At 36.6% G+C, this 15,261-nt stretch overlaps 1 protein-coding gene across 1 annotated transcript; it reads right to left on the reverse strand.

The window, feature by feature from the left end:
- Positions 1 to 392: 392 nt before the first annotated feature.
- On the reverse strand, positions 393 to 13,420 carry LOC117334551 (very long-chain acyl-CoA synthetase-like). The gene is made up of 12 exons (XM_033894234.1): positions 13,345 to 13,420; positions 9,310 to 9,471; positions 8,133 to 8,397; positions 7,800 to 7,910; positions 7,205 to 7,420; positions 6,679 to 6,837; positions 5,990 to 6,114; positions 5,378 to 5,569; positions 3,855 to 3,963; positions 2,947 to 3,142; positions 1,311 to 1,408; positions 393 to 980 (listed from the first exon to the last, which is right to left on the reverse strand). The coding sequence occupies exons 2-12, from the start codon at positions 9,412 to 9,414 to the stop codon at positions 670 to 672; spliced, it is 1,887 nt and encodes a 628-aa protein (XP_033750125.1). The 5' UTR covers positions 9,415 to 9,471; positions 13,345 to 13,420; the 3' UTR covers positions 393 to 669.
- Between the last annotated feature and the right edge of the window lie 1,841 nt (positions 13,421 to 15,261).

Raw genomic sequence — 15,261 nt, forward strand, 5'->3', positions numbered from 1 at the left:
ATACATTTTTCTCTCGTGTTCTTTTGTGATAAAAGTGAAAGATTTGTATGCGTCAGTGTTCAATGGGATTGGTAGTCTTTGACATAGTATCCTCATGACGTTACGCTCGACAACTAGACGGCGCCAAGATGGCGCCATTTTGAATGGGTCGTTAAACGTAATCTCAGTGTTTTTCTGCTACACCCTGCTAAATTTTCCTTATTGCATAACGGTTGTCAAGTGAGTATGTTATAAAAACGTCAATGTATTTTGCGGAAGTTCTGCAAAATTATCACTTATTCTAACTTCTCCTCATTCGGATCTGATCTAAAAAAAATCGGCAAGTTCTACTGCAACAAATTGAAAGCGCCATTCTGATCGGACAAAAACAGACATTTTATAATAATAAATCATTTTAAGCAGTAATGATATAACTTTTTATTAAGTTGATAATTTTCTCATAATTCACTGGTAAATATAATAAAATTACCGTTTATAATGTTTCTCTTGAAAATACAAGATCAGAAACATACTTCTGACCAAAGTACAACTGAAGGTCCACTCCGTCAACACTAGTTCATTCTTCATATCGGATCTATATATTTTCTTTGGTATATATGTAAAAAAAAGTTTTGATTACTAAGCGATTTAAATCAAATAAAATCTGAGATACAAATAAACAGTAAAATATTATAGTCTGGAATGAAGTATTCTTTCCTTTGAAGATTGAGTTAGACGGGAATACGTCTTCTTATCATTGTCTATGTAATACATTGGATCCTTGATCATGTCAACATCAAACCCTTCTTCTACCAGCTCGAGTTTCCGGTGTTTCATCGTCTGCGTCACGATAAAGGTCTTCTGGAATCGTATGAATATTGGCCGGGCGTAACTAGGTAAGTCTTTCTGGCATACCCTGTACAATGACTGCAGCATAGCGGGAGTAACGTCTTTATTGTCTTTCACAGATATAGCAGCCATCCCAGCTCTTCCTTCCGTACCTTAATTGGTAATATTAAAGTAGAGATCAGTTAGATTAAAAGATATACACATGCAATTGATATTTTGGTATCAACTGTTATTTGAAATGAAGTATGACTTAAAGACATTATTTATCCTGGTCACAGCACCAAATTTTCATATCAAAGGATAATACCATAAGCATGACATGAACATGAACTTCCAAATCTTTTATTAAAGCTATCAACTGTTTCAACTAAAATTTTATCCTTCATATGATTTGGCGTTTGGTATTTCTATTTTGTCGGAAATGCGCAATAAGATATGATTTTCGTGACACAACGACTATGTTTGTATATACATCTGTTTACCTGGTATTTGTACCCCGTACACGTTGACGTCTTGAACGAAGTCGAGAGTGCTAATGACGTCGCAAACCTCTCGGGTCGATACATTTTCGCCTTTCCACCTGATGGTATACAAACAACAAATATAATCTTCTATCTACTGTAGTTTCCTGCATAGTATCTCCCCTTGGATAGAGGGAAATTAGCAATATACAGCAATTAAGTATATCTTATAATATTCAGTATTGTACAAAATATATTTTCAATAAATGTCAAAATTAAGATGGAGAGGTTCCCTATAACTCAATAAACGTCACAATTTGGATGGAGAGGTGGCCCAAAACTCAATAAAAGTTACAATCTGGAAAGATAGGTGGCCCAAAACTCAATAAATGTCAAAATCTGGATGGAGATGTGGCCCTTAACTCAATATATGTTAAAATTTAAGATGGAGAGGTGCCCATAACTCAATAAACGTCACAATTTGGATGGAGAGGTGGCCCAAAACTCAATAAAAGTTACAATCTGGAAAGATAGGCGGCCCAAAACTCAATAAATGTCAAAATCTGGATGGAGATGTGGCCCTTAACTCAATATATGTTAAAATTTAAGATGGAGAGGTGCCCATAACTCAATAAACGTCACAATTTGGATGGAGAGGTGGCCCAAAACTCAATAAAAGTTACAATCTGGAAAGATAGGTGGCCCAAAACTCAATAAATGTCCAAATCTGGATGGAGATGTGGCCCTTAACTCAATATATGTTAAAATTTAAGATGGAGAGGTGCCCATAACTCAATAAACGTCACAATTTGGATGGAGAGGTGGCCCATAACTTAATAAACGTCGAAATCTGGATCAAGAGGTTGCCCATAACTCAATAAATGGTAAATATTGAATCGAGAGGTGGCTCATTTCATTCATTTCAACATATTTTATTGTATAACATTTATACAAATGGGTAAGACAGCAAGCTAGGCTTATATAAATCTTCCCCAATATAAACAGAACAATAGTAAAATTATACTATAACAATTGAAAGTGAAGAAGTATAAGAAATATATTTATAAATTAAGTCAATGGAGATGAAGTATCTATGGGGATGAAACATCTTTTGTAAATGATTTTGTTTCAGAGTGACAACAAGTTTTTGTTCTCAGTTAACAGCTATTACTTAGATACAGCATTGGCACCCAGTCTTAGAGCCAGCAACCCTAGAGTTTCAGGCATAAAATGTCCGTTACTCCTCTTCCTGTAGCCATCCATCTAAGTGTGCTAAATTCAGACTGAATGCAACTGCATCCAAACAAAGCTTTCATATGTCAGATATAACAAACTGTGTATTGATACTTTGGAATAAAAAGATTGTAGTTGAATATGCCTGTTCTAGATTAAATCAATCAGTAAGATATTCACGCAGGTGGCCTATAACTCAATAAACGTCGAAATCTGGACGGAGTGGTGGTCCATAACTCGATAAATGGCTTCGTCACAAAACCAGTCGGCTCATTCGATTTTTTAGTTAACGAGATCAATCATACATTCTGTTCTCAAACTCCGCGCATTTCGGCAGTAATATCCTATGATTATTCGCAGCACCTTAAATCATCATATCATACACAATTCATTAATATTCAGTACCAGTATACAGAGGTCTTACCTGAAAGTGTCCCCGACACGGTCCCTGAAGTAGATATAGTAGTCCTTGTCCATGTAAAGAAGATCTCCAAAGTTGAAGTATTTGTCACCGTCTTCGAACACATTTCTTAGAATTTTCTTCTCGCTAAGTTTTTCGTCACCCTTATAGAACCCAGTGTATGTTTCTGGTATTGGGGTTACGAGCAGGCCCTGCTCACCTGTTTATCACATATATAGATATCAATATCGCAGTAGAATTAAGAACATTTGCTTCAAAGATATTAGAATCAAATGTTTTTGTGACAATTTTGATAAAAATAGTATGCGCCTGAACGTCCCATTAACCACTAAGGATATATTCAATAGTTAGGATTTTTTAACGTTTTTAAAGTTTTTAAAGATTAATTTTGTGCAGTTTCAATCTTTTTGTCGAATTAATTTATTTTGTATATGTTTTTTTCTTCTTCCTTTTTCTTTCTCTCTTTTTTGATAAGGGAGCAAAAATGGTATTTTTTGCGGAGTCAGCATGTCTTTTGATATTCGAACTGACAAACATCACACCACTTGAGTAAATTGTTAGACTAAATGCCAGTTGGAGGGAAGCAAAATGTTTACATGATACTAATGAAAAATTACTTAGATGAAGAAAAAATATGTTGCTTTATTCTTTCATCCTTACAAACCAAAATAATGATGCGTAATACAAGAAACAATTTAATTTTCCCCATCATTTCTAAATCTTGAAATAAGACTTTTGAATAATGTTTTCAAAAAGATTATTCCGAGAGGTAGGTAATAATGGTACCAATTTGGAAATAATACAAGTTTCCTTTTAGTTAGTGCATATAATAAATATAGTAAACTAAATTACATTTGTAATTTATTTGTCTTTCCCGAGATCCTCTATTAGCCCCTCTGTTTATACATTACCTGGTTGGATTTCGATGCAGTGGCCTGCTTTGTCCCGGATCGGGTTGTCCTCAATTGGGTCATACCGTATGATATGGGTGCCTTTGAACTGGTCTTTATTTGCCCATCGCTATTTAATGCAAATGTTTCAAAACTTCCATCAAAATCCAATTACAATTGAAAAAATACGTTTTCGTTTTAACTTCCGTGTTCTAAAACGTAGAAATTGATATTCTATTCAAATTTATGGCATATTCTAATATCTTTATTAGTATCTTCGTATCGTAATTTTGCAGTTAAAACAAAAACGAAATATATAATATAATCACGTCTTAATAATGAAGTTTTCTGTAAAAACACTGAGAACATAAATTATCATAACATACTTTTCACAGAGGTTAAAAAACAAAACCTCTCCGAGATCATTCGCAATATGTCATAATAGGTGCAGGTTTAATATCTCGCATGGTATATAATCTTTCCTCTGGTATATAATTCAAAAGTCATACTTGTTTAATAGGCTGTGTCCCACTTTTGATGTTCATTCTGATGGTCATATACCTCCATCGTTACTGTAGGTTTTTTTTTTTATGTTTAATGACATTTCGACATATTCTAATACTTCGGACCAAATCTGCAGCTATATTCTAGTTCTGTAACTCACAGTTTTGACTTGAATAATGATAAAAAAAATACCTACAACTTAGTATAAATCCTTAGAGTAAATTCTATATAGATCTATTCTACGAATTAGATGATGGCATTTATTATCGTCAATTAATTTAAAACTACAAACGCCTGTGATTTAGTTGAGATGCGTGTGCAGCTACTTCAACACATAGCCTCAACTTCTTAACAATTTTCGACGAAAAACGGATCACCAGAGGAAAATCAACGTTAAGCGAGGGTGTGTGAAATGGCACTGTTCAGATACTGTAGACTTCAGGCATGAATCTGTAAATATACGTGTAGTTAACGATACGAATGCATTTTTTAGCTTTAAAAATGAAATGGAAGGCATCCTTGGAATTGGTTTTGACATAACTTCAGTCTGACTCATTGATGACCAGGCTAAGCATTCTCGTTGCTTTGCAGCTGAATCCGGTAAACAAAACTTTCTCCGAGCTAGGCTGTGGGGAGTGTATATTACCGTCGTATCTGAAGCAACTTAGTCAATTGTTTGTGATAAAGTGAGTCAAACACCATGAAAAGCGTATCAAAGATCACTCTACAGCCTTTCGCTGGTAAGCTGTCCAACGTAAGCGACAATCAAACAAGGCAGTCGCCATGTTTGTTTTGATGGAAATGTTGCAAAGCCGAAAGACGATAACGTACATTTTGATAGGTCAGTGTTTCCTCCTGAAAACGGCTATACCAATAATATTACTTGCGGGAGCCATCGATTTTGACATGACATATTCCAGGTGTGAATATAGAGTATGTGATCGTAAATCATGCAGCTGTTATAATGAGGAATCTTTTGTGAAAGGGGAAAAGTGAAATTTCAAAATGAAGTTAACGCTAACGTAAAACTGGATTCTCACCATGAAGGGTGACAGTCGTCCACAGGCCCCGACCTTGTTGGTAATATTCAGTAAAGCCCCAGTTCCTTCCGTAGCACCAAAAAATTCCATGATCCAAGGAATGTTGAAGCGTTTCTGAAACTCTGTCCAGATGTCCTGTCTGAGACCATTTCCGAAGGCAACTCGGATCTTATGGACGGAGTCGAGAGGAGCCTTTATCACAACAGGTATTAAGATAATATTAAAATAAAGGTTAGATAATATTTAGACAACACAATCCTATGTGCATCCGGTTATTTCAATTTGGTTCTGCATTTTGCATAGAGAAACATTTCACCACAATGAAAATCATTTCAAGGTCACCGACTTAAACGATTATGGTGTTCCTGAAATCCGGATATGTTGATAAGGAACCTCCTTCTCTTCAATATTAAATAAAAATATGAGCGAATGCGATCTATTTTGAAAGTTGAACAGGGGAAAAACCAATAAAATGTATCTGCCCAATCTAGCAACTACACAAAACCGGATTTTGTCTGAATTACCATATAATCGTCTAATCATTTCTCCAATAACAGATAAAAGTTGCATACTGTAGTGAAAGTTTTTTTCTGTATACATATGTAAACATACCTCCGGAAGCGCCAGAAGATACCGGCAGAGCTCTCCAATGTATTGTATGATGGTCACGTCGTACCGGCGACAGTCCTCAAAGAAGTTGCTGGCAGAAAACTTTTTACGCAACACCATTGTAGCTCCTGTAAGTTCAGGGAACAAATTAAATCAGAACAAAATTCGAAATATCAATGCATCGATTTCTAATCTCTCGCATAACCCAACTAAAATGAAATAGTCCGATTATGGAAAAAACATTGCTAGATTATATTTTTATTATATATATTTATTATTTTTTAAAGAAAAAGAGTGACAAAGACGTTTTTAATGTTTCTCGTCTAAAAAGCGACGATTGATGAAAGAATTTTCAACTACCTCGTCCATATGGTGTACATTTATACATAACGTTACAATGAGTGTCTGCAGAAAACAATGTACTACTTTTGCTTTTTTACGCTACGGACGAATAACACCCCCCGTTTCGTGTTTCTGTTACCGCTCTATAAAGTTTATCCAAGCAAATCTTCATGATTTATCATTTTCGACATCACTCAATATTTCTGACTTAATTTAAAGCAAAATTAAAGCGTAGCCAATCAAAAAAAGACGTAGCAAACAAGAATGCCATTTTTACCTCATGGGATGATAGCCTACACTGTTTTAAAAGCACGTATAACTACATGTACAGGTCGGTCCTACAAATGTACCTGTGTTAAACACGTTGAAGAGGCAGAGTAACGTGGCGGCGCTGTGGTACAGAGGTGTGACGACATACATTACGTCACTGGGGCTGAAATCAAACAGAGCGTAGGTCACTGACGTCCCAATGGATTTGGCATGATTGATGATCGCTGGTTTTGGAAGTCCTATAAAGAAACACATTAAAACAAACGTTTTTAATTTATGCTCAGTTACAGAATGTAGCGTCATTAATTTATAATTGAGAGGTTCTACATAAATATATATGTTCGTTTTTGAAATGCACATCACTCATCACTGATTTAGCTGCTTCAAGAATAAACATGTGACATTTCATACTTTAAAATTAAAACAATTTTCTGGTTCTGATAGAAAGCTCGAATAGAAATACGCCTTACACAAAGCCCTAGCATTGACATACACGTTTTAAAGTTTATATATGTAAACATGCATTCATTAAAGCGTTGATTGGTGTGAAAACAATCTAGTAAAACCCAAACTGTGAATGCATAAGGTTAGATGTGTCACCAGTACCTGTTGTTCCAGATGTATATATAAAGCACATCGGTGATGTCAAATTCACGTGTGATCTGGCGGATTTACAGACGTTAACTGGCAGTGTGCGTAAGATGGCGTCGTCAAATGAAAGTATGTCTGGGGGTAGACTTCCCTGGGCCTTTCCCTGAACGTATACAGGTACGGCTGGCAGCCCCTCTCTGATCTCCATAAACGACTCCAACAACTCATCACCTGTCAAATTCAGGTAAAATAATTGTGACAAGAAAAATAATGATTAAAAATTATAAAATAAGAAAAACAACAATAAATAAACAAACAAAAATAACACCACCAAAGAGACCATAAAACTATACGAACTTTTTAACGAAAGTGCAATTATAGTTCGAAGATAAAAAAAATAATAAAGGATAAATTGATACGGATACCTTGAAAAACATGCAAAAAGAAATCGACAACGTGTTTCGGATAGGACAGCATCTTCTTTATAATGACACCCGACTTAAGAGACTAGGTCAACTGCACAGATAGGCATGTTTTCAATGTATGCATAACCATGGAGGTGAGGCCGGAATCTCTAGTTGTATTAATGAACGCTCAGTGCAGTACATACCGGCCCCGATGATGATGACTTTGGCGTCACTAACATTAAGAGAGTGCAACAGTGGTTTCGCTGTCAGATGATAGTTGATGAATGCGTCGGACAGCCCGACTTTCAGCAAGCCTGCAAGAACATAACGTGTTCTCGTGATGATATTGGATAATTTAGACATTTAGAAATTTCATATGAGAGTGTACATGTATATATGTTTGAACCGACGGATGCAATAATAGTTATAACGAATTCAAATAAAAAACAATTCGTGACGGGTTCAGCAATACCATTTTATACCGAGGATGACACATCACATGTACTTATGACTGAAGCTACAGTTGTTCTGCTTGCCTAATAAGGTCCATACGAAAGCTGCTTCATTATAGATCATAGTGGCTACAGTGGCATTGGGAGCGAGGTTCCAGGTCAAGGCCAGGTTTGCCACCCTGTTAGCCATGTCGTTCACGAACTCGTAGCTGTACATTTTGTCCTCGTGGATAATGAAGGTTTTCTTTGGGTCCCTGGCCACGTGGTCTTCAAATATATCCACTAGAAATTTTCCTGACAATACTCTCTCCACTACAAGTTTGGGTATTCGTCTTACTCTTCTGATTGTCTGGAACGAACAAAGATAACATATCAATTCTTTGTTCAAAGACGTCGGTGGAAATATAGAAACGAAATTTGTCAATTATCTATCGCTTGTGTAGGATTGTACGGAAGAAAGATAGTCATTGATACTGTACATATATATCATGTGTTGTCAGAAGTACTGTACACATATATTTAGTCATAAATACAGTACATAATTATATACTATGGCCTTTTTCGTTTATCGCGGTCCAAACGGTTGGACCGGTTAAACCAGAGTTGTTTAGGAAATAAGAACGGACCTAGTAATGTTTTTTTTGTTTTTTGTTTTTTTCCCGAGGACATTTTACAAAGACTTTCAGTGCTTGTATTAACATCTGCAGGTCCGTCAGGATATATGCCTGAAATATTACATTTTAAAACAGACGAACCGGTTTGTCCGCATAAATGAACAGGACCTATGTTTTCAATCTTCACTCCTTAATGCAAACTCTCAGACCAGGTATCTTTTGATATGTTATGCAAAACCAAAATTTGAAAATAGATGTCCTAACTCCTATTCAAGGACTAGAGGGTAGATGGTTGTGGTTTACGGATTTTGAATTTAGAATTTCATGTAGAAATAACATGAATAACGCGCTAAACAATTGAGATAATGAATTTATTTACATGAACATTTGTATAGTGAAAACATCTTGTTTCAGATATTGATACAATGTAGATGTAAATTTGATGTGTGGAGTATTTAATATTTTAGTATGTAGTGCTTTGGTTTTTGTTGTTTTATTTTTGTTATAGGGGTTTTATTCTCAAGTTTATATCAAAACTGTATTCATTACTCAGCACACACCAAACATATCGTTAAAATAACTGAAAATCATAAGAAATTAAAACAGATCCTTCTTTCCATACAAAATATTATTTCGGTTTATCTTACCGCAATGTCGTCGGCCAAGTAAGGAAACAACGTCCTCCATGCCAACAGTCCTGTTGTTGCTGTCCCGGCCAACGCCCCGAAAGCAATTTCCTTGGGTGTAGGCATCCTGATTTCAAAAGACTAGATTCTGTAGTTCAGAGATGAACCTATCCCGGAATGTACCTGTCGTTAAAGGTAAAATCTGGTTACAAAAGCTCGCGATTAGTATTCCATTTTTTTTGTTATCAGATCGGCTGTATTTTACTCATAACAAATACTCTTGACATTTGTGCTATTGAAAGATGATTTCTTCAAGAAAAACGAAATAAACACAATATCATCGCCTCCTGATAAATTCCGCCCGAAGATTGAATAGCTATATATACCGGGTATATTAATATAAAAATACGAAAATACAACCCATTCGTGTCATAAAGCTGTTATTCAACACGAAACAACTCTTAACATCACCTACTTATTACATAATTACCCTACTGTATTTATGTGTTTATTAACACACTTTGGACAGCGTCTACTGTACATCTGATAGGCTATCAATTCCAATTGTTTCAATTGTAATTTCATAATACCAATACATCATATGCATTGTTACGTACGCGTCGATACCATGGAGATATCGCAATGCAGAAGTCTGAGGGAAAACGAAAAAAATAAAGAGACTTACATTCTCATGTATATATCACATAGACAAGAAACAGTCTATATCGCTCACCAAAATACGCGTACCCCCGGAAGCAGATTGCATCTTCGAGAGTGCCTAGATCTGAAACCAAGGTGACGCCAGATTTGCCACCAAATAAGCTGCACCGCCTTGTCGCATTTCGAAATACACTGGGATTTATAGCCTATTTTGTGGCGAAATAGACCGAAAATAAAGGCAAGTTAAATCTTTATTTCTGGTTTGTTACAATTCAACTTTAAAAAATATATTGATGTTATAACAGTTAAAAAGGAAGTTTAAATGGTTGAATGATACAATTTGCATGCATCGCTGTCCTTATTTTGAAATTGATCAGAAGTTTAGAAACTACATTATTTGATATAAGATTATTTGCAGTTTCAGCTGATGAAGGCAAAACTTTACACAGTCTCTTTCAATATACACTATGTTCTGAAGATCTGACGGTCGCCAGTATGGGTAATGTTCAGATGACCATTCCAACAACAAATTGAAATACAGAATTTTACCTGTAGATGAATCTTTTTTCCTTTGGCACCCATCATCATTGGCCCCTTAGACTTCAGTGTTAATGTTTTAGAGTATATCATTAAAATTCTTGAATTCAATTTGGCCATCATATAACACCAAATCAAAAAATAAAAGCCGTGTCATTAAGCTCATTTTTTGTCAATGGTAGCTATTTTGAAATTAGGTATATTCCGCAGCAAAAGTTCTAAGAAATCCGAAATGTTCACCTACATATCTATACAGGCCAATCAGTGGTTGCCAGACACTTCGACACCGGCTCAACCTTGTATACACAGGGGCAAGTTTCAAAAGTCTATTTTGATTGGAGGGTTGTTCCCTTTTGAATCCGATAATTTCTTACTATCCTGAATGTCAACCAAACTACAAGAACACTGGCTATTTGACTCGGGAATAATGTGATGGTCCAAATCGCAGAGGAAAACTACTGTAACGTATTCCCATTCCTTCTAAGATGAAGCTCGAGGATCGGATGGCGTTGTAAACGTGTGGAAACTCTGGAGAACGGCAGCAATCGAGTATACGCCCTGAGAATACCCCAACCTGACCATAGTATTATGCTACATATATCAGTCGTTAAAGGGAAACAACCCTTATATACAATAATTCTTGCAACCTTATATACCGTATGTAAATTGACTTTTCTGACATGTTCTTGAATAGAGATGTGTCATGATATTTTGTTCACAAGTATTTATCGGCAAGTCGTTGTTTACAAGATGTGTGTTAGAGAATTCTAGAAAAGAAGATGGTTGGAGAATGCGCTTGAAAGATTTTGCAATGACCAATTAAGCTGATTTACAAGAAAATTAGCCACTAAACTTGCCCACACACAATGTGGTAACCACCCTGTTAGACATCTCAATGGCAGAGGACGGGGTCCTACCGCTGAAGATGATAATCAATATGACACCGAAAACAAAGAATAGGTACATTGGGATAACGTAGACTGGCAATTATATCAAGAACTAGTTCAGAATCGGATCCAGAGATCGAATATTTCAGAACTCCCGACTGATGCAGCACTGGAAAACAGCATCAAGATCTTACAGAGCTGCGCAAGTAAAGCTGATCAATATAAGATAAACGGGATAAAATATACCCATAGGAGATGGTCCGACCAGATGAAAAACATGTACAACATCCTTAAAATCAACTGCAATATCGTCAAGCGATAACTCAGAGCACAACAAAGAAGAGAAAATGTACATAAATGAAAGCAACTATATGAAAATATTAGTATTGCCCATCTTAACGACTGTCACCCAATGATGAAAAATATATATCATGGTTAGGGAGTGTTCTTCCAAAATCCGAGTACCGGTACCTCATCGGAGAATTACAGTATCCAGTATCACCGGGGGGGGGGGGGGGGGGGGGGGCAAATTACGGGGGTCTTGGGGTACTCACCCGAGGAAAATTTTAGCAGGTAAATGCAAAATCCTGCATTCTAGTGCATTTCACAATTGATTCATACAATTTTAGGGAGGGGGAGGGGGCTTAAATCCGCCAGTGGAGGCCCATCTTAACAGACCCAAGAAAGATTTTACAAGAGGAACCTAATCAAACATCGCTGCCCTATTATATAGTGTGTAGACAACAGCAAATCCTTATCTGCGGTCTTCCACTGTGCATTGAAGGCATTTGACGTTAAATTGTCTGGTACAACCCTATATGCTTCATCAATTACACAACCATGGAAGTCATCAGCCTGGGTTCTTATGCAGAACTTATATAGGGATGCCGTGACACTCTTCAACCATAATGGAATGATCTTCTCTCTTAACCAGTATATGAGTGTTAATAAATAAGTACATAGGTCAATAGGGATTGTTTCATACATTGTATATGCTCTCCATGACAGTATATATGTTGTCAACAGCTTTCCTGGTACGGCCGCGCATATCGCAAACTCTTTATGTTATTGATTGGACAAAGAATGCGTAGTGTGTGGATTTTCTTTTGTAGTAACGTAAAAAAATATCTCGGATGGGGGGGCGGACAGATAGAGAACTGTTATGATTGCCCGTTTAATTTGCAGACACTGTCGAACAGTGTGGCCGAACTGGACCGGTTTGATCATCGGCGACTAGGTGGCTCAGTTGGTAGAGTGTTCGGAGGTCCCGGGCTCGAACCCTGGTATGGCCGTGCATTTTCCCACTCCTCTTACAACAGACGAGTTTTGATTGGATGAAAAAATCTCGTATGATAACTATTGAGTTCGAAGTGAACCTAAACCCTTATACTGTAAACAGCGCCATATACTTCATTTACAGATATATGAAATAGTTAATTTAAACAGAATATCTAATATGTAAAATATAAATCATTAGATGACCTAATTCACAGAGTCCAGAGAACAGTACATGTACATGTATTTCAGGTTGTGATAACGCATTTGTTTGCCTTCATTGACCGATCTACCTATTCAGTGTGGTATCATTCTCGTGTTAATACAACATTGTATAGATAACGAGGGTATAGGATATATGGATGTACCTGTGAACCCAAACACGTGTATAACGAAAGTAAAGGTGAAACATGTAAAATGGCATATCCGTGTATACTTTTTGGGCCATTTTTCATTTCTCGTATCCCTGGAAAAGGGATCAACATAATGTATACAGGCCGTAACTCTAGTGCAGCTGATTATGCCAGTATTGTCAGTTCTACTTACAACGACCGGGGGACTAACTGATTTGTGTAAATTTAATTATAATTGTATCCTCGTATTAAACGGCAACATCTGTCCAGGGAAGTCCAGTACCTGGTCGGGCCAGACTGTGATCGAGGTATAATATATATAAATATAATGAGGGTTTACTTACAGACACACCAGCTACAGCCTCCAGTGTCCACAAATCTCACCACAACTGAACTTCGGATGTGTGAGCTACTTTGTTTACCTTACACCTGTGTTCTACATTTTAACCTTATCCGTGCAAATCAGCGAACATGGTACTGCCCGTCCGTTTAAGAGTACACGGTGTGTGAGGGTATGGTAACGGGAATGTGTGTGAGGGTGTATGAGAATGAGTGTGTATGAGATATTAGAATGGGAATTGAGTGAGGGCATTCGAATCAATGGAAGTGTGCGTGAGGGTAGGACAATGGGAATGTGCGTGAGGGTAGGACAATGGGAGTGTGCGTGAGGGTAGGACAATGGGAGTGTGCGTGAGGGTAGAATAATGGGAGTGTGTGTTTGAGGATATGAGAATTAAACGGGAGTGCCGTTACCATACCCTCGCACACTCCCTTGATCAACCTCGCCTTACCTCATGATCCTCCTCCCTTATATCCTCTTACAAATATTTAATGGGTCCCCTGTATTTACGCTCAATGTTTAAATTTGCTCCCGTTATGAGCTTTGTGTTTAAATGTAAGTAAAACAACCAATGAACATCAACTTTTATTCTGTCCAAAATTGCGACGGCCCATATACGCCTGGACAATATACACATAAGCAATCGAGGTTTGTCCGAAGTTTCCAGAAAAACGGGGTCGAAAAACTGCATATGCAGTTGTTTTTTGCCAAGTGACGGACCGATTTCATCGTTAGATTTTGCTTTGCTTTTTGCTTTTTATTTGCCAACACAGTGTTAGCCCATAACCGCCTTGGCACTTTTCGAGCTTTGTTCAGTTAATTAACATACCATTTGATAAATCCCGACTGCCTGATGAAGCACAGGTGGCCTATTGAGAGAGCCCACTTGACCGTGTAAGCTTAGGTGTAATGTGTTGGTAAAACCACAAGGTACAAATGTTAAGGAGAGGAGACATGCAAATAGCTGGATTCAAAGAATGAAAGGTTAGACAACCTTGATTGTCGACCTCGGGAAAACAATACGTTCAGTCAAAATGGACGAAGAATTGAATGGTGCATCCATTATCTCAATGGGCCACCTGTGCTTCATCAGGCTGTCGGGATTTATCAAATGGTATGTAGCAAAGCTCGAAAAGTGTCAAGGCGGTTACGGGCCAACACTGTGTTGTCAAAATAAACAAAAAGCAAAGGAAAATCTGACGATGAAATGTGTCCCACACTGGGCAAAAAACAACTGCATATGTAGGTTTTCGACGACGCATTTTAGGAAACTGCGGACAAACATTTAGTGCTTATGAGTATTTTGTTGAGGCGTATATGGGCCGTCGTACAAAATACATGATGTATACCAGGTACATTGTATCATTCACTCAAACCAACCCTTTTACATACCTGTATGTTTTTTTTTTATTTCATACATTCAGGAAAACACAAAAAAAAAAAAAAAAAAAAAAAAAAACACACAAAAAAACAAAAAAACAAAAAAACAAACAAAACCCAAAACAAAACAAACAAAAAAACAAACATAAAAACAAAAAAAGTGTTTGCTTTTATAACGTCTACAATTTTTTGTAATGTAACTTGATAATAGGACATTGTAGTACAAGAGGTCCAATATAAAACAAAACAAGAAATATCTTTAAAAAAGATTATCGGCATAGTTTTAATGCTGGTGGTTATAATGTAAAACTGCTGGTGAAATAAATTAACCAACTAATTAATAAATGCGAAGTTTCAGCACGGATAACAAAATTATATCAGTTTGAATCATTTTTTGTGATAATAAGACTGCATTTTAATCAGGAATATAATTTTATTAATGTGTCATTTGAATAGATACATCCACTTATTCAGCTTGCATTCAATCTTAATTTTGTTTCGTCATTAACTGCATTTCTGCATTTTACATTTACCGCTACAT

This window comes from Pecten maximus, chromosome 9 (genome assembly GCF_902652985.1).
Source record: "Pecten maximus chromosome 9, xPecMax1.1, whole genome shotgun sequence".
NCBI lineage: Eukaryota > Metazoa > Mollusca > Bivalvia > Pectinida > Pectinidae > Pecten > Pecten maximus.

Coding starts and splice junctions, on each gene's coding strand:
- LOC117334551 (XM_033894234.1), bottom strand. CDS start 9,414: ATGCCTACACCCAAGGAAATTGCTTTCGGGGCGTTGGCCGGGACAGCA. Junction 5,570..5,989: donor ATCTTCTGGCGCTTCCGGAG/GTATGTTTACAT, acceptor GTTGTGATAAAG/GCTCCTCTCGACTCCGTCCA. Junction 3,964..5,377: donor GACGACTGTCACCCTTCATG/GTGAGAATCCAG, acceptor TGCATTAAATAG/CGATGGGCAAATAAAGACCA.